Source organism: Protopterus annectens, chromosome 3.part0, assembly GCF_019279795.1.
Source record: "Protopterus annectens isolate FY-2018-M chromosome 3.part0, PAN1.0, whole genome shotgun sequence".
In the NCBI taxonomy this organism is placed as follows: Eukaryota; Metazoa; Chordata; order Ceratodontiformes; family Protopteridae; genus Protopterus; species Protopterus annectens.
This window is the reverse complement of record NC_056731.1, coordinates 171,051,747-171,076,376: the sequence shown is the minus strand read 5'-3', so window position 1 is coordinate 171,076,376 and position 24,630 is coordinate 171,051,747. Positions and strand designations below refer to the sequence as shown.

The 24,630-nt window shown below is 42.2% G+C and overlaps 1 protein-coding gene across 1 annotated transcript in view; it reads right to left on the bottom strand.

Moving 5' to 3' along the window:
• KIF15 (kinesin family member 15) overlaps positions 1-24,630 on the bottom strand; it is a 2,415,358-nt gene that overhangs the window by 1,523,405 nt on the left and 867,323 nt on the right. Inside the window, exon 15 of the mRNA XM_044065522.1 lies at positions 477-686. Within this exon, the coding sequence (XP_043921457.1) occupies positions 477-686 (210 nt within the window). The remainder of the gene's footprint in view (positions 1-476; positions 687-24,630) is intronic.

The following is a 24,630-nucleotide window of genomic DNA, read 5'->3' as shown; positions in this document are numbered from 1 at the left end:
AACACGCCCTACTGATTTTCATGACTTGAGAAAGACAGCCATTCACAGAGATGTCAAAACCATTATGTTTGTCTAGCCAGATAGTTGAATGCCTGCCTGCTGCAAAATCCCATACAAAAAAAGTCAAAGAGCAGCAGTGAGCCTTAAAGAAGAATATTTAACTGTTTTTACAGGGACTGAAACCGGGGGGGGACTCTCCCATGGGGAGGCCCCTGATAATAGTCCGTCTTTAGCAACCTATAAAAAAGGACCATCAAACCGGGAAAGCCACAGGGATAAAAAAAGGACCTTGGTTCCAAGCTGTATGCATTAAATAGCTCTTCAGCAGCACTATAAAGTGTGCAATACAGCAAGTACTGAGCATTTAAGTTTTAAGGTTAAACTGCCAAGTTTTAGAAATTCTACACATATCAGTAAGAATGCTCTCATCTTCAATATGTTGTAAAAAGGCTGAATGACAGAACTACAAGTTTCACCTGTTCTTTTAAGGCTTTTATCTCTCGGATGAGCTCGCTGATTTGAGCATCCTTGTCTTCAGCAGGTAAAGTGCATGCATTCTCTCTCAATGTTTTCTCCAAACGAGCTATGTGATCATCTCGGAACTTCACAATCATTTTGCTGGACTGAATGAACATTTCTTTTTTTGTGGAAAGCTCTTCTAGTTTAGCCACTTTTTCGAGAAGGTTCTGCAAAATATAGCATACAGTTTAAACTGCTTAAAAGAAATATAAGCTGAAAAGTTAAGACTGTACTCAAACTGATCTAGTATTGCAGGCCAATTCAAATATCTTTGGGGCTAAAAAATAAACTACGATGAGTTTATACTTGTGCTCTTACAATTCATTCTGCTAGAATTTAAGAAAAGCAGACTTAACATGGCATATTTATTAAACAATTCTGAATACCTGTTACAGTCCATAATACATTCTGTATAGAGCTCAATGTTTGATATGCATAGTCATCATGCACTCAGCTGAAGCACTGTTTTGCTTGTTATTGTCTAGAAGTCCACTTGTTAATTCTTATCAATTGATCTTTAACACAGCCTTTACCAGTGGATGTACAAGCTAAGATCTGCTTCCTAAAAGCTCTCTCATCACAAGTTCTTCTGAGTGCATACTCAATGCATATGGATGTGTGCGCTCTTTGGTAGTGCATGCAGTGGCATTTCTATGTCAGACTAGAAAGGAAACTTATTACATAAAAATACATGTATTAAATAATATTTAAATATAATGAAGAGAGAAATATTGATTTACGGAAAGGTACTTGATCTAGGACTGTGGCACCTAAAGACTGTATCCTATAAAGGTCTAAATTCATTTGTGACCAGGGGAACTTCTGAAAACCTAATATATATAGCAAAATTAATTTAAAATGGGTGGCGAAAGCCAAACACACTCTGGCTAGGCTTATAAATGCCCTAGGGCAGATAGCCTAGTATGAACCTATGAACCTATAAGGATGGTGATGAAAAGTAATGAAGTTACGTAATTACTGGATATCATCACTTTAAATTGAACAGACAGACTCGAAGCACACACTGAAGAGAGAAACATATCTAAATCTAATGGGATTAACTGGTTAAGCTAATTTAATTAGGAGTGCAACTCATAGTGATGAGCTATTTTAAAGACAGTAAGGTCAGTGTCTGGAGGTTTGTTCTGTCAATTAAATGGCAGCAGCAGCACAAATGAATGGTCAAGATTCTGTAACATGCACTGAAAACAACCATTCTCAGAAGGAACATCCTTTAAGCACATGAAGATAAACCTACTTGCCTTCTGCTAACAAAAATCAATGATACTGGCAATCCACTGAGTTTGCTTGGTCAATGCAGCATCCTCTGTTAGAAGCAAAGGAGATGAAAAAAAACAAGTGCATACCATTTCATCCAACTTGTAGGAAGGACGTTTATCTGTGATTGGGCTTTCTTTGGCTTCATCATTTACCAAAGTTTAACAAAAAGCCCATGTTTTTGAGAACATCCATACTTCAATTCTGATGCTTGATGTAATGTCAAGCACCATATACAGAAACATATGTTTTCCCCAAACCTATCAGCTCAACCCTTGCCAACAAGACAAATTCCTGCAAATCCAGAAATGGCAATGATGACCTTACTTATGCACCAACAATAAAAAAAAATTGCATAACGAGCTACAATAGGAAACTCCACTAGGATGAAGAGCCTTTAATAGAACACCTAATATAAGAATGTTTCCTTAAATCTACCACCAAGATTCCTCATTGTTGGGTCTTTGTTTCAGCTGAATAAGAGAGGCAGTAACCACCACCCTAGGAGAAGCTATATTCCTACCCAATTTAGAATGCTAAATCCTGGAATAATGTTCTACCAGATGAGGCCCAATTCCAGGACTCCAATAGTAATTCTTGATGGACTGCACCACAGACAAAAGTAGCTATGGGTTCAGATGTCTACAATGGAGATATTTCAAAATATACAATCACAGCAATTCAATTTGCCAATGGGTAATTCACCACCTGATAGCAAAAGATGATACTGCTGTCAATCTACTTGGAAAGTGTAACTTGTCAGTAGTGAGCTATTATCTCCATGTAACAAACAAAGCCAAAAGTTAGCTAGAATGAGACTGCTCAACAGAGTTGAAGCTGTACAGCATGGAGTGAACAGCCTTTCCCCCCCTGGTTACTATAAATGCAAAAACAGACAAAGTCTAGTTTATGGAAATTCTGAAACTACCTTTGAAGCAAATGCGAGTATATCTTGAAGTACACCCTGCTTTTGTAAAAGATTGGACAAGCTTCCCTATTTATGGGTTCTGAAGCTTAAAGTCACTATACACAAAAGTGAAATCCATCAGAAAAAAGACTACAGTGCAACCAAGCCAGAAGCTTACACAACAGAAAGAAAAGCCTCATCTGTGATGTTCAAATCCCACATGGAGGAGAGGCATTTCATAAAAGGAACTACTTATCCAGCTGGTACTGGGATACACTCCTACTATCACAAGATTATGTCAAGGTTTTCCCCAAACAAATAAATGGCATCAGAAGCATGGAATGGAATTAATGCCAAAAATGCATTATCATATTCTTTTTGAAGTCATCTACCCAGGGAAACTACCATAATGATAATATATCTGAAAGAGATAACCCAGTTGTTTGGGATTTGGGAACTTAAGTGGACAGTGACCCAACTTTCGACTAGCATTTGTCCAATGAAGTAAAAATCTATAATGCGCTACTTGTAAACAAAGGCATTACAAACAAATCTAAGGAGGTCATTGTCCCCCTCTACTAAGCTCTCATTAGGCCAGTCATTGAGTATAATGCCCCTTTTGAAATGTATCTGTACAGATGCATGCAAAAACTAAACTGCCGCAGAGAAAACTTACGAAAGGGATACAAGCCATAAACACGTCCTACACAGACCGACTCATAGCCCTGTCACAATGCCCCGCATCCAACATATTTGCTAAGAGGCTAAACTGCATCTTGCATACAACTTCCAGGGTTATAAACCTCTTCTATACCATCAAATAATGGTTTAGAGGGACAGTTATATCTCGCAGAGGATACCATTTCTCTGGAACAAACTCCTGTTCCACGTAAAAACAAAGTTAATCACTGTCCATATTCAAATACAAATTGGACTTATGAATAAGTAAGAAAATGTACCCCAAAACTGCCCCCCCCTCCACTGCTAATGGATATAGGCAGCTCCTCAAAGCTTTACCCATGCATGGGTCCCTCAAATAAACTATGGTATTTATCTCAATTATTCTCACTAGGGGTTATATACAATGAAACATGAGATGAGCAAGGACAATATAACACCTGAAGGGACAGGTTAATTCGAGCATCAAAAGAGAAACTGGCTAGACTTAAAAAAAAAAAAAAATCTGCCCCAAAAAGGGCAGCTAGCCTTGTACTTACCCAAGAACCCGTGGTGCAGAGAAGAAGCTGGCAGATGCATCTTTGTTGAGTATAATATTGAAATATCAAAATACAAATGTCAGAATGGATTTTCTCTGGTAGAATTATTTCAATCTTTACAACTGACAAATGGATTTCTGTATTTCAGATCAGATACTTGTTTATATTCTGACATGCATGTATATAGTAACTATAGGATGTAAGCTACATAAGGCTCATAAGTACTGCTTTGTTACAAAAGTAATATTATAATTAACCTTGTTCTGTTCTTTGCTCCATAATGGACACAGACTTGTTTAAAAGTGTGCATTAAGTCATGAGAAAGTGTAGAGTACTGAAAGGAAATTTCCAGAATATGGTTCCATTTTGCTAAAATGTTGTAGCTGACTTCCATGTTGTAAGCCTGTTTTAGACTACATGAAATCATGCCAGTCTATTTAGTCTATGTTAGACTTCACTCTGTGCTGTTAATCTAAGTTTTACCTCAAACTGCTTTCATGTCTTGGTGAATCTATTAATAATGGGGAGTAATAAGGAACCTCTCAACATTAGTATTGCTTAGCCAGTTTTTTTTTTTTTTTTTTAAAGAACTGACATGTTATCTCATCTGCCTATCTCAAACAGGAGGACGCTATGACAAAACAGAAGAAAACAGGGTCCCAAGCTCTTCAAATTAGCCAAAACGAACATACTTTAAAACATCTTCAGCAAATGAAAGGGAGGGCTGGGGTGGAAGGAATTTCTTGTCCACAGAGTATATTTTGGTGGAAAGAAAACAGAACTGAAAACTGTTTTTTTCAGTTTTTCATTCTGCAAGATATATGGACAGTAGACAAACTTTTTTTAATTGCATGTCAGCAGTGAAAGATAAGCGAATAAATTAATGCTTTTTGGTCCCAGACAACATTAACAACATGCTGTATTGGTCTATTAAAGTAAACTGTGGAATTATTTCTGTCAAACAGCAGGAACAATGAAGAAAAAAAATACATGAGGTAATTTGTCATGCAGACAGGAACTAATAAGATACATACAGATAGAATGATGAATGCATATTCTCAGCATTCACAGAAGCTGTCTTTTTAAAGACAGGATTTGGCCATTACAGCTATTAAGACAAAAGTTGTTCCAAATGTTGACTTTTTTGCATCACGCAGTTTTAGCCATGAACTGGTAAACTCTCTAAGCAGTAGAAAACGTTCGCTGTTCTGAGTTGCTCAATGAAGATGGCTAAAAATATTTTGCAATTTAAATAAAAGATAGTATTCTGCGCCTAGCAATGTTTTGCATTGCTTGCACTCTCACAAAGACTAAACTGTGTTTGTACAGTTTAAACGGAAAATAATGCATTCTACATTTCTTTTTGCAAGAGACAGACTGAGACATAAAAAGTACAGTTTTGTACCTACCATAAATATAGATGTTCGAGTGTTCACACTGCTGCAGTCATTACACTTGGGTTATCCTGCCGTCAGGCGGTCCCGCAGTCGGCCAGAGTTCCAAAGTCTTGGTCCGGCGTCGGTTGCTGTCACTTCTTCCCTGACGTCAGTGCGCCAGGGATATATAAGATGCATCCAACGCCATTTTCTTCAGTTTTTCTTGTCCCAGATGTCAGGTGCCCCCAAGTAGGTAGGCAATACATATTGCTAATAAAACATATATAAAAAAATAAAAAACAATACCTTCAAGTTGCAAGCAAATACACCACAAAGGTTGTATAGGATAGAACGGTATAGATAAGTCCAGCTAGGACAGAGGGGATGGAGGAAGGGTAATCTGGACTGCAGCAGTGTGAACACTCGAACATCTACATTTATGGTAGGTACAAAACTGTACTATGTTCATCGTGTTACACTGCTGCAGTCATTACACTTGGGAAGAATCCCAAAGCTAAGGTAGGGTGGCTGGTCTATAAAGAGTTAGGATTGGCTATGAGGCCTAGCAGAACTGCAGTGGCAAACCCTGCTCTGGATTTAGAGTAAAGAGGCAAGTGGTAATGCTTGGTAAAGGTGTGCACTGAAACTCCAAGTTGCAGCCTCCAAAATTTCCTTGGTTGGTACTCCTCTGAGAAAGGCTGTTGAAGTGGCTGTTGCTCTGGTAGAATGTGGCCTAATGTTATTAGGTACTGATTTTCCATGCTGTGTGTAGCAGTAAAGTACAGTTTTGTACCTACCATAAATGTAGATGTTCGAAGATCCACATTGCTGCAGTCCTTACACTTGGGTAGTCCGCTGTCCTCGGTCGGCCCGAATATCAAAGTATAAGGCTGACGTCGGTCAAGGCGCATTTGACTGACATCAGGACGTCAGGGTACAAATGCGCATGACCGACGTCATAAACCTCAGTCTTTTCTTGCCCCAGATGTCAGAAGACCCTAAACATTAAGGTCAAAACCAAAAGACAGCAAACAAACAACTAACCACCCTTGCACTAATTATATGTACAATATATACAATATACACAATATTTACAACTCAACCCACACAACCACTTCTAACTACAGAGGGGAAGGAGGGAGGGTAAATTGGACTGCAGCAATGTGGATCTTCGAACATCTACATTTATGGTAGGTACAAAACTGTACTATGTTCTTCATCTCACATTGCTGCAGTCCTTACACTTGGGTAGAATCCCAAAGCAGAGGTAAGGGAGGATGGCCAAACTACAAGGAAGCAGGAGCTGCCAAAATGCCCTGCAAAACAGCAGTGGCAAAACCAGCCCTGGATTTAGAGTAAAGTGGTAGGTGATAATGCCTAGAGAAAGTATGCACTGAACTCCAAGTAGCTGCCTCCAAAATATCCTTGGTTGCCACTCCCCTCAAAAGGCTGTCAAGTGGCAGTAGCCCTAGTGGAATGAGGCCTAATCCCAGCTGGAATCTCCTTGCCATGATGGGAATAACAGAAAGCAATGCAAAACCCAATCCACTTAGAAATAGTTTGTTTTGACACAGGCTTGCCCTGAGAACCCAAAGCAAAAGAAACAAACAACTGCTGAGACTGCCTGAACCCTTTAGTTCTGTCCAAATAATATCGCAACTGCCTGTGTACATCTAAAGTGTGCAAAATCTTTTCCCCTTTATTTTGGGGATTTGCATAAAAAGTAGGCAAATGAATAGTTTGGTTTAAAGCCACACTAGAAACCACTTTAGGCATAAAGGAAGGATTAGTACGTAAAGATACCCTATCCTTATGGAAAATCAAGAAAGGCTCAACCGCCATAAGGGCCTGCAATTCAGAAACCCTTCTTGCAGAGGTAATGGCCAACAAAAAAGCAGTCTTCCATGATAAATATTTCAACTCAGAAGGAGCTGCAGGCTCAAAAGGTTGTAGAGTGAGTTTCTCCAACACAAAATTGAGATCCCAAGCAGGAGTAGGAGCTCTTCGTGGGGTCTTATATTCTTTGCCCTCTAAGAAATTGCTTGAACAAAGGATGAGAAAACAATGGTGGGTCACAATCATAGTGAGCGAAATTGCTGCAGCATGAACCTTAATGAAGAGAAAGACAAACCTTTGTCCAGTAACTCAGTAAGATATTGAAGAGCCACACTCAAATTAGGCTCAGAAACATCAAAATCTTTGCTGCACTCCAAAATAAAAATCTCTTCCATTTATCTGCGTACACTTTCCTTGTACTAGGCCTTCTAGCTTCCAAAATAACATTCAAAACTTGCTGAGGAAGTGGAGGCCCACTACGGTTCAAAACAGAATATGCCAGGCTGTTAGGTGCAGAGAGTGAAGCTTGACATTGAGCAAATGGCTGTCCTCCTGTGACAACAGGTGTGGAATGCGAGGCAAAGGCCATGGAGGCTTCCGTACTAGACTTCTCAGTAATGGGTACCAGTGCTGTCGAGGCCAATCTGGAGCTATTAAAATCATCCTTGGCTTGTCCTGTCTGACCTTTAGAAGTACCTTTGGGAGGAGAGGCAGAGGTGGAAAGGCATACACATGAAGATTGCTCCAATTGAAAGAAAGAGCATCCACTCTCCAAGCTGTGGGATGAAACCTTTTGTGCAAAACTTTGGCAGCTGATGGTTTAGTGGAGAAGCGAACAGATCTATGTCTGGAGTTCCCCATGACACTGTCAATTTCTGAAATACATGAGGATCCAATTTCCACTCGTGGGGATCCATAATTGCCTGCTCAACACATCTGCTAAGGAGTTCTGTGCTCCTGGCAGAAACCTTGCCTGAAGATTGAGCTGTAAACTGAGAGCAGTCTCCCACAAAATCATTGCTTGCCTGCATAGAGGATAAGAATCGTTCCCCTTGCTTGTTGATGTACCACATGACAGTTGTGTTGTCTGTTAGAATCAACACCTGCCCTGGAAGAAGTAAATCCTTGAAAGCTATTAATGCAAACTGGACTGCTAACATCTCCTTCAGGTTGATATGTAGATGTTGTAGTCTGGCAGGCCACTTGTCTTGTATCCACTTTCCATTTAGATGAGCTCCCAAGCTTTGTCTGAGGCATCTGTCGTTAAAATCTGACTCGCCTCTGGCCGGGTCACAGAGAGTCCCTTGTTTAGGTGACATTCCTGAGCCCACCACAAAAATTCCTTTTGAATGCAAGGTATTATTTGAATGACAGTGTCCAGATCCTGGCAGTGCTGTGTCCATACATTTTGAGATACCATTGCAGCTTCCTCATATGCAGTTTGGCATTGGGAAGCACCAGAATACAAGATGCCATGAACCCTAAGGCTTGAAGGACTGTCCTTGCAGTCAGCCCGGACTGATGAGATAGTTGATGGAAGTAAAGGGATAGACTCTTTTGTTTGTCCGGGGTTAAAAAGGCCATCTGGGATGCTGTATTCAGTCTCACACCCAGAAAGCACATGTCCTGAGAGGGTACTAGACTGGACTTTATTTCGTTCACAGAATACCCCAGGCATCTTAGCACTGCTATCACATATTCCAAATGATGAAGAAGCTCTTCCTTCCTTGAGCCAGAATCAGGCAGTCGTCCAAATAAGGATAGATCTGTATTCCTTTTAGCCTGAAGAAAGCTATCACTGGAGCCAGAACTTTCGTGAACACTCTGGGCAGTAGATAAGCCAAAGGGCAATGCAGAGAACTGATAGTGAGAAGTCCCAGCTCGAAAACGCAGATACTTCCTGCAACTTAGTCTGATAGGAACATGAAGGTAAGCCTCCTTGAGATCCAAAGTTACCATCCAATGATCTTTGCCCAGCAGAGGTAAAAGCTGCTGTAACGTCAACATTTTGAACTTGGGAATGTCCAGATAAGTGTTGAGGGTAGATAAATCCAAAATTGGTCTCCACGTGTTCCCCTTCTTTGGTACTAGGAACAGGCGAGAATAAAATCCTAGGCCCACTTCTGGCATAGGGACCGGCTGTATGGCCCCTATTTGGAGTAACAGAGAAACTTGCTTGTGAGCCTCTATTCTTTGTTGTGGAGGAACGTCTGGCATGCCTTTGAAAGGAGGCAAGGTATGGAAATAAAACCTGTAACCGTGGTGTATGATATCCAATACCCATTTGTCTTGGGTAATTAAACTCCAATTTTCTTTGAAAAGTGCCAACCTTCCTCCCAAAGGTGCTGCCAGACGAGAAGGCTCTGGCAGCTGAAAAGGTAGGTCATTGGGTCTGTTTACGAAAGGACTGACCCCTGCCCTCACTCGAAGACTGTGCAGGAGAACTCCCTGTTCTAGGCCTGAAAGAGCCCTGAGCTCTGCCCCTACCACGTCTAGATCTACCCCTAGACTGGGAATCATAAGAAGGATACGTCCACCCCTTAGTAGGCCAATTTCTACTAAACTTTGGAGGCTGGACCTGCAACAAATCTTTAACAGTCTGCATAGACTTAGCCTTGTCTTCCATTTTCTTTAAAACTGCCTCAACAGGAGGACCAAACAACACGTCAGATTGTAAAGGAGCATCTAAAATCCTTGTTTTAACATGTTCAGATACATTTTGATCCCTCAGCCAGGCGTGCCTGCGAAGAACTGACCCAGTGGCAGCCACCCTAGACGAGGCCTGTACAGCATCAAAACCACATTGCAAAGACTGCTTACCCACCTGTTCAGAAACATGTACTAAATCTTGCAACTCTTTACAATCAATACCTTCTGCCAGAGCATCAACTTTAGACTTCAATTGTGAAAGGAGATAGTTTTGGTATTTCAACATGTGAAACTGGCAATTCAAAGCCCTCATAGCAAGAGTGGAAGAAGTATAAACTTTCTTTCCCCATCTATCCAAGGCCCTGGCCTCTTTGTCTGCAGGAACCGGATTCTTAACAGAAGCCTTAACACCTTTAGGCCCCTGGCTAACAGTTTCTGGGTCTGCCCTAGGACTCTTAAAAAGATACTTATGAGCTTCAGGCACCCTGTAATACCTATCCGGTTTAACAGGAGCAGGAGGCAAAGAATCAGGATTAAGAGAAGCCTCTGTAAAAACATCTTCCACTACATCCAAAACAGGAGGTATAGTTAAAGGCCTATGCTGGGGTAAAACAAAATTCCCTAAGCCTTTTCCTGGAATCAGAGAAGTCCTGACCTTCCCACTTAAAATGCTCCCTCATGGAATGAAGAGTTTCTGAAAAAGAAAAATCCTCAGGAGGAGAAGCAGAAGGAGTAGAATCATCCACATCAGAATCAGAATAAGGAGAGTACTCCTGCAAGTCTTCAGCCGAAGACTCTGAAACATCTGAAGCCTGCTCAAAACTCCCTAGCTCAGGCTCCACCCTAGGTCTCTTATCAGGAGGGGCATAGAACCCTAATCAAAGTAATCAAATCTTCTGCCATTTTAAGCATATGCTTCTTGGGCACAGTTCCTGAAGAGCTAGGGTAACACCAACTGAAGCTAAACCTGGCCTGCCCTGGGAGAAGCCTTGGAAACAGAAGGAGAGGGCCTAACCACCCTAGGCAGGGAGGGGAGTATAGTAACCTGAGAAGCCCCATCAGCCTGGCCTGCCTCCTGAGAGGCCACATCCTGCAATAACAAAGTCTCTCCCTGGGATCCCAAAGAAACCTCTGGTGGAACCACCGGCTCCACCGACACCTCTAAAGAACCGGCGTCCGGTACTGGCGGTTCCTCTAGCCTAGGTTTAACTGCTTTGTCCTTGTGCTTCTTGAAGAAGCGGCGCGGAGCATCCGGCGGCATTTTATAATTGCACCGCTTCCCGAAGACTAACCTGGCACAATCTAATCTTCTCTTAATAATGCGCTTATTGAATCTAGCACCACAGCGACACCCAACAACGTCGTGCTCAGGCCCTAAACAAGGAATACACAAAGTATGGTAGTCTCTATGTGGTATCTGTTTCCCACAAGAAATACAATTATTCACTTTTTCTGACATCCGGTAAACCACTGAGGCAAGAAAAAACTAAAATATTCCCCAACGGGGTACTTAGCCAACTTTGACTCGGTCTGAAACTCCGAAATCGAATAATTTCAGAACGCCAACCGGCACTTGCAACGCTGCTTCTGCATCGGACCATGCGGCAAAAAAGACTGAGGATATGACGTCGGTCATGCGCATTTGTACCCTGACGTCCTGATGTCAGTCAAATGCGCCTTGACCGACGTCAGCCTTATACTTTGATATTCGGGCCGACCGAGGACAGCGGACTACCCAAGTGTAAGGACTGCAGCAATGTGAGATGAAGAACATCGAATACAGTGTCCTATCTATTTGGAAATACTCTGCTTTGAGATAGCTTTGCCCTGTGATCCTGCAGCATATGCTACAAACAGTTGCTCAGTTTTCCTGAAAGCTTTTGTTTTGTCCAAGTAGAAGTGTAGCTGCCTGTGTATGTCCAAAGAGTGCAGAAGTTTCTCCCCTTCATTCTGGGGGTTTGGATAAAAAGTTGGCAAATGGATGGTTTGGTTAAGAGCCACACTAGATACCACCTTTGGCATAAAGGTAGGGTTTGTCCTTAAAGAAACCCTGTCCTGATGAAAAATTATAAAAGGTTCCACTGCCATTAATGCCTGTAGCTCTGAGACTCTTACTGCCAGGAGCAGAGCTGTTTTCCATGATAAAAATTTTAGTTTGGCTGTATTGGCTGGCTCAAAAGGTGGCAAGGTCAGTTTTTCCAAAACAAAATTGAGGTCCCAAGTTGGTGTTGGTGCTCTCCGGGGCGGTCTTATGTTTTTAGCCACTCTGAGGTACTGCTTTAGCAAGGGATGAGAGAATAAAGGAGGATTCGTGTTGTAATGTGCTGAAATGGCAGAGGCGTGGATCTTAATTTATGAGAAGGATAGGCCTTTGTCCAGCATCTCAGTTAAGTATTGTAAAATCTGAGGAAAGTTTGGGACAAGAGGGTCAAGGCTTTAAGCCTGGTTCCAGGCACAGAATCTCATCCATTTTTCTGAGTAAGATTTCCTGGTGCTAGGCCTTCTGGCCTCCAAAATGACATCCATAACAGCTTTAGAGACAGGTGTTGCCTGGTTGACTAATGAATCTGCCATGCAGCCAGGTTTAGGGTTTTGAGCTGACCGTGCAAGATCTGATTGTTTTGTTGAGTCAGAAGGTGTGAAATTTGAGGCAAAATCCATGGTGGGCCTTGAGCTAAGTTCTTTAAGATTGGGTACCAGTGCTGGCTGGCCAGTCTGGAGCAATCAGGATCATCTGTGGTTTTTCTTGTCTGGCTTTTAGGAGTACCTTTGAAAGGAGAGGCAGTGGTGGGAAGGCATAAGCTTTTCCAGCTGAATGAAAGAGCATCCACTTTCCATGCTTGTGTGTGGTAAGTCCTTGTGCAGAATTTTTGTAGTTGGCAATTCAGTGGGGAGGCAAAAAGATCTATGTCTGGGCATCCCCATTTTTGCGTTACCATGCTGAAGATTTGTGGATTCAGTTTCCATTTGTGAGGGTCCATGATATTTCTGCTTAGCTCGTCTGCCAGAGTGTTTTTCTTTCCTGGCAGGAATTGTGCTTGCAGATGAACTTGATAAGTTAGAGCTGTGTTCCACAAGGTCATGGCTTGCCTGCATAGGGGAGAAGAATGAGTGTCCCCTTGCTTGTTTATGTACCACATTACTGTGGTGTTGTCTGTCTTTAATAATAATTGTCCTGGATGCAGAAGATCATTGAAAGCTGTTAGGGCATTTTGAACAGCCAACATCTCTTTTTGATTGATGTGAAGATGTATTTGGTCTGTGGTCCACTTGCCTTGAATACATTTTCCTGCCATGTGTGCTCCCCAGGCGTAATCCAAAGCATCTGTTGTTAGAGTCTGCCTGGCTGTGGGTAGAGTGAAAGGCTGACCCTTGTTGAGGTGACATGCCTGTGCCCACCATCGAAACTCCTATTGTAGGCAGGGAATTATTGGTATTACTGTTTCTAAACTGTGAGAGTGTTGAGTCCAAACACTTTGTAGGTACCATTGTAATCTCCTCGTATGCAGTCTGGCATATGGAATTAGTAGTATGCAGGATGCCATGAATCCCAGGGCCTGCAGAATTTTTCTTGCAGGGAGATGGGACTTTTTTGCCAGTAATTGAAAATACTGAGTCAGTTGTCCTTGTTTGTCTGGCGTGAGATAAGCCATCTGGGGCTGTTGTATTTAAGCTGGCACCCAGGAATATTATCTGTTGTGAGGGCACTAGTTTTGACTTCTTTTCGTTTACTGTGTACCCTAGAGAAATTAGCAACCTTTTTACAAACGCCAGATGCTTTAGAAGAATGTCCTTTCTCTCTGCTTGAATGAGGCAGTCGTCCAGGTATGGATACATTTGAATTCCTTTTTGTCTGCAAAATGCAATTACTGGTGTCAGGCACTTTGTAAAGACCCTGGGCGCAGTAGATAAGCCAAAGGGCAGTGCAGAGAATTGGTAGTGCATTGTACCAGCTTTGAATCTGAGGTATCTTCTGCAATCTTGTCTGATAGGGACATGCAGGTATGCCTCTTTTAGGTCCAAAGTAACAAGCCAAGCCTTCTTGCCCAGCATGGGAAGAAGCTGCTGTAGTGTCAACATTTTGAATTTCGGAACATCCAGGTAAGTATTTAGAGTTGAAAGGTCTAGTATGGGTCTCCAGGCTTTGTCCTTTCTGGGGACCAGGAAGAGTCTTGAGTAAAATCCTTGTCCTTGTTCCTGCTGTGGTACTTTTTGAATAGCTCTCATGCCCATGAGGGATGAAATTTGTTTTTGAGCCTCTGCCCATTGATTTTGTGGCAGGTTTGGCATTCCTTTTAGCCTTGGTAAAGTGTGAAAGTGGAACCTGTAACCTTGAGACACAATATTCAGAACCCATTTGTCTTGGGTGATTGTTTGCCAATTTTGAGAAAAAAGTGCTAGTTTTCCCCCTAAGGGGGCTGCCAAAAGTGAAGTGCTTGGCATACGAAGGGGGAAGTCATTGGGACGGTTTCCTGTAAGGTTGAGACTTGTCCTCAACCTCTGTCGTTGTCTGTTAGAGCCTTGGGGTTGAGATCTGCCTCTTGGGCGTCTGTATCTGCCTCTCTGTGGCCTGACACTGGAAAGGACCAATTCTTTGTAGGCCAATTTCTGCTAAATCGAGATGGCTGTACCTGTAAGAAATCTTTGACTGTTTGCATAGATTTAGCTTTTTCCTCCATTTTCTTTAACACCTCTTCTGCCTTAACACCAAACAAGGTATCATGCTGTAAAGGAGCATCCAATAATTTTGCCTTAACATGATCAGGTAAACTCTGTTCTTTTAACCAAGCATGTCTTCGAATCACAGAACCTGTAAATGTGGCTCTACAAGAGGCCTCTAAAGAATCAAAACCACATTGCAGAGTATGTTTCCCCACCTGTTCAACTGCATGCAATAAATCCTGCATTTCTTTATAGTCAGGAGTTTCTGAGCTTGCAAGCATTTTCTGTTTTAACTGAGCCATTAAATATTGTTGGTACTTAAGCATGTGAAACTGGCAATTTAAAGCCCTTACTGCTAACGTTGCAGAAGTGTAAACTTTCTTCCCCCATCTATCCAATGCGCTAGAATCTCTGTCAGAGGGGACTGGATTGTTTGCAATGGAAGCCTTCACCCCTTTGGGATCCTGGGAAATGGTTTCTGGGTCTGCAGAAGGGTTTTTATAAAGACTTGTGAGAGTCAGGGACTCTATAATACCTATCTGGCTTGGCTGGTGCAGGGGGCAAAGAATCAGGAGATAAGCTGGATTCAGAGAACACATCATCCACAATATCTAACACAGGCGGAACAGCCAGGGGCCTGTGTTGAGACAATAAAAGGAAGTCCCTGAGCCTTTTCTTGGATTCTGAATAATCATGACTTTCCCAATGAAAATGCTCCCTCATGGTATGTAAAGTTTACCAAAAGAGTAATCCTCAGGAGGAGAGGCTGAAGGGATAGATTCTTCAGCATCAGAGTCCTCATAGGGGGGTAAAGAGTATCCCTGGTCTGAAGAGGAATCAGAGGAAATGGAAACCTGATCAGAGGAATCATAGTCTGTATCCAGACTAGGCCTTTTCTCAGGAGGGGGATGGGAACCCCTGATTAGAGTAACGAGGTCTTCAGCCATTTTGAGCATCTGTTTCTTAGGCATGGAGGACTGTCCAGGAGAATGCTGTACTTGCTTCTTTGTCTTTAATGGTGTTTTTGTCTTGGCTGTTGCTTTAATGGTAAGTTGTGAAGGTCTGAAAACACCCTCAGAAGCTGATGCCTGCTCAGCGGCTCCGGACCCATCTGCGGGATTAGTTTCCGTAGGCCCAATACTTTGAGTTTCCAGAGGCCTAGTTGTCTCCACGTGGGAGTCGGAGGCGGCCTGTGACTCTGAGGTAGCGGGTGTCAGGGGTTGTGAAAGCGCCTCACTGAGAACCAGCGACTGGCCTAGAAGAGGCTTCGTCGTTGGTTTTGGACCTCAGATGCCTGTCTTTATCCTTGTCTTTGCGTTTTTTTTATGAATTGCCGTCATTGGTTTTTCCGACGGCATTGTATAATTGAACCTTTGGCCAAAGTAGTGCAAAACAAAATCAAAACGTCGTTTTATAGTTCGTTTGTTAAATCTAGCACAAAACCGACAACTAGTGACGTCGTGATCAGGGGCTAGGCATGGAATACAGTAAGAGTGGAAGTCCTTATGAGGTATTTGCTTCCCACAAGAAATACAATTATTAACTTTTTCTGACATCGGTCTGAGGCAAGAAAAAGTTTCAACGGGTACTTAGCTTTATTGAAGACTTCGGATCTGAAATTCGACTTCGAAAATCTCAGGAGTCGGCCGACCGGCACTTGCGAACTACTTTTGCTTCGGGCACCGCGTGGCAAGAAAGACTGAAGAAAATGGCATCGGATGCATCTTATATACCCCTGGCGCACTGACGTCAGGGAAGAAGCGACAGCAACTGACGCTGGACCAAGACTTTGGAACTCTGGCCGACTGTGGGACCGCCTGATGGCAGGATAACCCAAGTGTAATGACTGCAGCAGTGTAACACGAACATCTTAAAGCTCCAGACAGATGCAAAGGCACCGCATTCAGTGATCAACAGGCTGCATATTTTCAACAAGGGAGAAAGTAGAAGATATTTTTGCAAAGAAGGGGACTTTGATTTTAATAACCTTTTCTTTCTTTTTGCAGGTTCATTGTGCAGTGACATTTAAAACAGTCACATTTAAACAGGTTTTAATTCCAAATATGTTGGTATAAAAATCGATTGCAGCAATGACAATTTGGTTTAAATGTAATTATTTCCAGATGTGGGCAGTATGCCAAATGTTATCACAGTTCTAAATCACCAGTAACTATTAATGAGTTTAAAAGAAAATTTTATCTCAGGATGTTAAATTTCATTTTCACACCTCTGCAACGTTACAGTGTGGACCTTTTAGTCCTAATGTTATACTGTTGCTAATGACAGACAGGATTTCAGTTGCAGAGTTTAAAAAGTATTTTACTGTCAAACACAAGAAAAAAATGACTACTGCATAAAATGTAATGTGTTGTGATATTTTTGCAGGTAAAGGGCATGTGCAAATTTGTGCACAAGTAAATGCAAATGTACACAGGCATGTATACACAGATACACAATGCACGGACATATTACCCTTAGAACCATCAACTGGAAAATACAAGCACAGTTGTGCAAGTCCTACTTACAGGTAACAGTAGATGTCCGAATTCATCACTGCCAGAGTGGCATTTTGGGTTATCTGCCAAGATTACCTGTACTGGCCAGGTTTCAAAAGCTCTTCCTCCTGTCTTCTTGTGACAGCTGATTAGCAGAGCATATCCAAAAAGTCTACAGCTGTCACAAGAAGAGGGTGTTCAAGCTTTATTGTTTCCACAAAGTAAACTAATTAAAGCCAGCATCATCTAGCAAGTGTGAATTTGCAGCCACTGACAATACCATATAAAAATTAAATTCAACAGCAACCAAAACAGAGAGATTGAAATCCACCTCAACTATGCACAATGTGGAGAATGGTGGGTGGGTGCTGTCACTAAGGTAGTGAGGAATTCAAACATCTACTGTCACAGGTAAGGACAACTTATGCAAATGTACTATGTTCGTCATTCTCACCGCCTCCATGGCAACAACTTATCCTAAATGGAAGGTGGAAGGAGGAGGATCCTAAAGCCCCTGGAGAATGGTCCTAACAAACTCTGCTCTGGATCTTCAAAACGAATCCTGAGCTTAGTAATTTGTGAAGGTATGAACAAAGAACCAGGAAGCTGCCCCTAGAACACTTCGAGTCCACTCCTTTCCAATATGCCATCGAAGAGGATAAGATCCTAGTTAAGTGAGCCTTAACCTTGCCTGGAAGAGATTTGCCACGACGACATGTTACAGAAAATAGCAGAGGACATGCATCATGCAATAGTTTGCTCAGAGACAGGTTGGCTTTCTTAACCCTTGTATAGGTGACAAACGGCTGTTCAGTATTCCTAAAGGACTTTGTTCTGTCAAGGTAGTACCACAGTTGCCTGTGTACACTCAAGGTATGTAGACTCTCTTCTCCCTTGTTTTTTGGATGAGGATAGAACACTGGGAGATTGATGGCTTGATTTAAGATAAATTCAGAAAGTTTAGGCATGAATAACGATTGGTATACAATACAACCTGGTCCTTGTGAAAAATTAGATGCATTTGGCCTGCCATGACAGCCTACAAGCTCAGACTCACCTTGCAGATGTCAGATCAATGAGTAAATCAGTCTTCCAAGTAATGATCCATAAATCAGCCCAAGAAAATTAGGTCAATTTTTCAAGAAAAAAATTGTGATCTCTGGGAAGAAGAATTTGCTTTTCAGTGGGTCTCTTATACAACACTCCTTTCATAACCTGTTCATCACAAAAGAGACAAACGATGGGGCTCCATGGACAGACAAGCTGAGGTGGCCCCAAGATGCACTTTGATAGAAGCATATGGCACACCATCTCTAAGTAGCTTACAAATATTTCAAACCCAGAGGAGTTGAAACTCTTTTGGGACCTCTGTTACTGGCTAGACACAACCTAGACAACCTCTTATGCTTGTAAAAAAAGAAGTTATGTAGTCACCATAGCATTCAATCTGTGTTGTCCATTTTCATTCTTCCTCAACCTGTGGGTTCAGATCCAAACCTCAGATCCAACTCAGCTGCTTCTATAGCTTAGGACCTGACTCTCAAGCTCCTCCCTCACCCATAGTGCCCCTGTCCTCCAGATTATCTCAGATTGAGTTTGCTGCAGCTGAATATGCATAAGACATACATGTATATATAGAAAATTAACATAAGATAGGAAGATGATAACATCAGGAGCTCAAAAGGAACAGTGGTTCCTGAAACACCTCTGCAAATCTTACCAGAAAGGACAGGGGATGGAGGGGGGGGGTTAGGAAGAATGAAAATGGACAACACAGATGTAACGTTATGGTGAGTACATAAATTCTTTATCTGATGCTGCCATTTTCATTCATTATTCAACCTGTGGGACAGAGTCCCCAGCTATACATCTCTTGGTTAGCCTTCATGGAAGGACACTGCAGAGCACTGCAAAGCCAAAGGATGCTCTATTTCTGGATACAATAACCAACTTGTAATATGTAACAAAAGTATGCATATTTGACCAGGAGGCGGCTGCACAAATATCAACAGATAGTTTCAAACAAAAAGCTGCTGATGAGGGCATTGACCTAGGACATTGGGCTTTCACATGTCCAGGAGGCATGATACCCTTTGCAGAATAAACATAAGAAATGCAATCTGTTATCCATTTGGCTAAGGATACTTTGGATACAAGCTTCCCCAGTTTTGCTTTTGAAAAGCAAACAAATAACTAGTCAGATTTTCTGAAGGCCTTTATTCATAGGTTCATAGATGTTTACTATGCTAATGACCACAAGGGCCTATTTAAGCCAAGTCATGCATCCCAAATCTCTGACAAGTTCTGATTCCCTGGATAAGTGAAAGCATGGGCCTGGGAGATTAACCATTTATAGGTTACCTGTGTCCATTAGAAACATGGGTGCCAAACCAGGGATGAATTTCCGGTTTCCCATCCAATTGTCCATGTTACACTTGAATTGGGTTATGGAGAAACTCTGTTTCACATGGATGGAGAGCCTGCTCCATAGAAGCGGTAATCTCTGGGATACATACCTATACCTCCAGCAGGTCCTATTTATATCAGAGGCAAGGCTTAAGTCTTTAGAACATGTAATTCTGGTGCTGTTTGTTTTGTGGATATGCAGGAGGCCCATCAGAGTGGGGTCTGACAATGCCCTGTATGCCAGACATAGATCTCTCACCAAAACCCTGTACGAGACAGAATACAGGGGATAGGGCCTTAAGGCGGTCTGCACAGGACATTTTACTTGCACCCTGTATTCTCTTAGTGAGAAACCTCTGTGGATGTTCCAATTGTTGGATATGCTTGGCTAAGTGCATACCAAAGGGGGCATTGTACTCAATGATAGGTCTGATGAATGCCAAATACAGTGGAACAATGACTTCCTTGGACTTAGATGCCATACCTTTGAATACAGGTTGCGCAACATAGAGTGATTTTCTCACCACTGTAGATGCATGATGGTCAAAGGCTAGAATACTAGCTGTGTGTGTCTCTACGCCCAGGACTACTGAAGTCAACTCTAAAGGTGTGTTGTCAATGATAGTTACCAGGGATGGATGGACTTCCCAAAGGATACTATTATGCATTTCTTGGCATTTCGTTTTAGTCCATGGCTCTGACACCATTTGTTTGTCTGTGTCAGCCCCTCTTGGAGAACATTTGTGTCAGTGTGAGATTCAATGACCGCTCTTAATTTGCAATCATCTGCAAATTTAGTCAGCCAGAGACCACTGACATGGGTCTTGACTTCTGAGAAATAATTGCCAAAAAGGAGCAGTCTAAGGACTGATCCCTAGCCTCTTTGTACAGGTGGAATCCCTGATTCTGACTTCCTGGGTCCTGTGTGCCACTTGGCTTTCTGAGTGACATAAGGGTTTGTACCTAACCTCTTGAGTTTGTAAACAATGCCCAACTGAGGTATTGTATCAAATGCCTTGGCCAGGTCAAGGTAGGCAGTGTGAACAATTCTGGCCTCATCCATTGCTTTGGTAACCTTCTTAAAGAAGTCCAGCAGGTAGAGTAGGCATGATATGCCCTTGACGAAACCAAACTGGGTTGGGACCAGTGTCTGGAAGTTTACTATATCTCTGTTGATCATCTCCATGATAATTCTTTCCATGGCTTTACATACAAGACTAGTGAGACTTGCGGGTCTGTAGTTTCCAGCATCTGTAGATGGCCCACCTTTGTGCAGAGGGATGATAGTTACCTTTCTCCATTTATGAGGCACGAAACCTGTTTGAAGGCTACAGTTAAATAGTAATTCCAGAGGCTCTGACAGGTCATATTTCATGCTATTTAGAAGGCATCCTGGTATACTGTCTGGGCCCACTGATGCAGTGTTCTTGGTCTTAAAGCATTAAAGACCTGTTTCCTAGTGACAGTGGCAGGAGTTATATTTGATATTTCCTGAGGGAAGGTTGAAGAGGAGAGAAAGGTAAAGTTGGTGGTGAATTTATCAGCCAAGAGGTTTGCTATGTCTTCTAGCTCAGTATATGTGACTCAATTTACAATCAGCTCTGCATACAACTGTGTATTCCCTTTGAGCTTGTGAACACAGCTGATGAATGCTTCATAGTTGTCCTTGGCCATGGAGGCCAAACTTACCTCAAATTTAGCTTTGGTAGAATTTAGGCCTCCTTCTGTCCAAACAAAAACATAACTGTATATATATATATATATATATATATATATATATCCAACAGGTGGTGGGTGTATTCGCGTTTCTTCACGAAATTAGGAAAAAATACGTGGAAGACTGATGGATCGTTTGATATTGTTCTTAGAGGCAACTTTAGGTAAAAAGGATGGATTTGTACATAGGTCGACTCTGTCTTTATGAAAAAAAAAATCAAATTAGGTGCTTTGGAAGAGTGTTTGCAGTTTTGAAATTCTCCTAGCAGAGGTTATAGCCACCAAGAATAAGGTCTTCCATGATAAGAATTTGAGATCTACTTTGGCAGAAAGTTCAAAAGAAGAGCGGACTAGAGTTTGTGAGACCATAATGAGGTCCCACAGAGGAGAGGGGTCTTCAACCGGAGGCCTAAGGAAGAAGGTACCTCTGAGAAAGGCCTTACACAATTTCAACAAAGACAAAGAACTTTCACCTATGTGGTAATTAGATATGGCTGCTAACTGCACCTTGACAGTGGAGTAGCTTGCTCCATTCTGAAAAACAGAAGCAAGGAAGTCAACAACTATTTGAATGGGGCAGTAAAAGGATCCATATTTTTTTGATGACCCCAAATAGAGAATCTTTTCGACTTGCTCTTGTAAATCTTTCTGGTGGAAATTTTATGTAAACATACCAGAATTTCTTTAACTGGAGTGGAAAGCCTCAAAAGTCTAGCCATCATCAGAACTGGAGAAACCATGCAGTCACTTTGAGGCCTGTCAAATTCAGGTGAGTTTGCCCTGAAGAATGAGAAAGGAGGTCTGGACTTGGGTCCAGCATCCAGGGAGGACGTATCAGGCAAGACCAAAGAAAGGGGAACCAAACCTGTTGAGGCCAGAAGGGTGCAATGAGGATCACTTTACTCTTCAACCTCATCACTTTCTGGAGAAATTTGGATACGAGAGATAAATGGGTGGTAAGCATAAAGGAGACCAGAAGGCCAAGCATGGATTAAAGCATCTGCTGGTGACTGCCCCCGAGGAGAGATCAGAGCAAAGAACCTTCTGTATTTGTTGATGGAAGGGGATGCAAAGAGAATGCAGCAAGGTTGACCCCATTTGAGGAAGATTGTGTTTGCCACAGAATGATTTAGAGACCACTCGTGAGGCATCAGAAGTGTTTTTCTGAGTCTGTCTGATTTCCCCAGAATGTGTGTTGTTACTAGAAAGTGGTTGGAGGAGATTGCCTCAAGATTGCTTCTCGACAGATGGGGTACGATATGGTTCCCCTTGTTTGATGTACCAGACTACAGACATTTTGTCTATTTGAATTGCAATCGTCCCTAGAAAGCTCTAAGGCCTGCATCGCTAGGATCTTCACTCTCATCTCCAAGACATTTATATGCAGGATGGTCTCCTGTTCTGACCATGTGCCTTGAACAACTCATAGGTTGGTACTAGGCTATCGGCTCTAAGGCCTATGCAAGCCTTGCCATAACAATTCCCTGGATATTTCTTCCCACAATATTTATAGGTTCATAGGTTGATATTAGGCTATCGGCTCTAAGGCCTATGCAAGCCTAGCCATAACAATTCCCTGGATAAAATCCCGAGTAGTGTCCCCGTACCCTAACTGGGATGCATCCGTGGTCAACACGGTGATGGGGGAGGAAGAATAGATGGTCGTCCTGCTTCAAAGTTCTTTGCATGAAGCCACCACGACAGGCAGTCTTTGTACACCTAAGATAGCTTGACAGGATGATTCAGAGAATAGCTGTGCAGGAACCATTGTACTGATAATGTCCATTGAAGAACTCTCATGTAGATGAGCTATAGGAATCAACATTATGGTGGTAGCCATCGAGCCTAGTGCTTTGAGAACCAATTCTGCAGGTGGAGAAGGGATGGCTAGGACTTGCCTGATATGTAATTCTCAAGGACAAAATTCTGTTTGAAGGTAAGAGAACTAAGCAAATGAGTGTGTCTAGACATGCTCCTATGAAGTCTATCACTTGAACTGGTTGTAATTGAGAATTTTTGGGATTTATTGTGATCCCGCGTGTATTCACTAGATGAAGTAGATAAGCCCTGGCTTGGGGGAGTAGATGCCTTGTCGGTGCAGTCTGGAGCCAGTTGTCTAGGAAACACACTGATTCAGTGCAGTCTCAGGTGAGCTGCCACTTCTGCCATGCATTTGACGAACACCGTGGGGGATGTGGTAATACCAAAGGGCAGAGCTCTGGATTGATAATGACTGGCTCCCGGCTGTAGTGGAGAAACCTTCGAGAGCACCTGTTCATTTTGATGCGATAATGCACGTTTTGAACATCTGTTGAGCACATAGTCATCCTTCTGAAGGAGAGGTAGAACACACTGTACTGTGACCATCCAGAATTTTGAGTTTAGAAAGGCTAGATCCAGGAATGGTCTTGGGTTCTGTCTTTTTTGGAACTAAAAAGAACCTTGAGCAGATTCCAGATCCTCTTTGGTCTGGGGCGACCTTCTGGATGACTTCCCTAGCAGCTTTGTGATTTCTTGTGCTGATGTGTCCCCTCTGACTGGGTGGAACATCAGGGAGATTTTTCTTTGGAAAGTGAATTTTAAAAATGGAAATGTAATATCTGGATATGATACTTTGCACCCAATGGTCATTTGTATTGGCTAGCCAGACATTTAGATGCAAGGACAGATGACCCACGACTAAATTCAGAAAGAGAGACAGTTGGGAAACTGCTCAGGAGCACTGAAAGGATCTATCCGAGAAGGAATCTCGAGATCCTTGGTTCTGTGGACCTCCTCTGCCACATGGGTGGTATCTACCAAAAAGGTTATTTCCCCCTCTGCCTCTAGAGGAAAACATTCCCTGTGAATCCTGGAAATGCCCTTGTGACTTCTTGAACCTCAATTTCTTACCACCATGTTGGTAACGGGAAAATGGTCTTTGTGGGGTACAGAATTTGATTCCGATGGCAGATAAGGTTTTCCCTTCTTTTTCACATAGAGAGGGGGAATCTTTTACGGTTGGTCCAAATAGAGATGATTCATCAAAAGGAACTTTGATAAATGACGCCTAGAAAGGCTCCGCAAAATCACAAATTCACATCCAGGCATGTCTCCTTAGGCAATACAAAACCAAAGCAAAGCGTCAGGTAATGTTGCTGGAATCCACAAACCAGAATACACTTGTAATAAAAGAAGAAATACAGTGACTCGCACAGCAGAAGCTGTACAAAACACCAAATACCAATGGGTAATAATAAGCAGACAACAGTTTAATGAAGGCAAGAGCTTTAGCATTAAAAACAGCAATGCTTCATAAGATCAACTCATCTGAAATCATGAGACAAAGTAGCAAGACTACTTGCAGGGTTAAAGGTGATCAGACAGCATAAAAGGATATTCTTGCTTCTGTGCATCATGGGGAATGGATATTTACGAAGTACAAGACAGTGGTTGCACCTGTTCTAATTAGTTTATTAGAACCAATCCAATTGCTTTCTTCTTTTGAAGAAGACAGCATCAGCAATAAGTCTGGAAGTTGACACAGAAGGTTAAGGCTGCGTGAACTGAAGTTGCTCTACTAGTGTGTT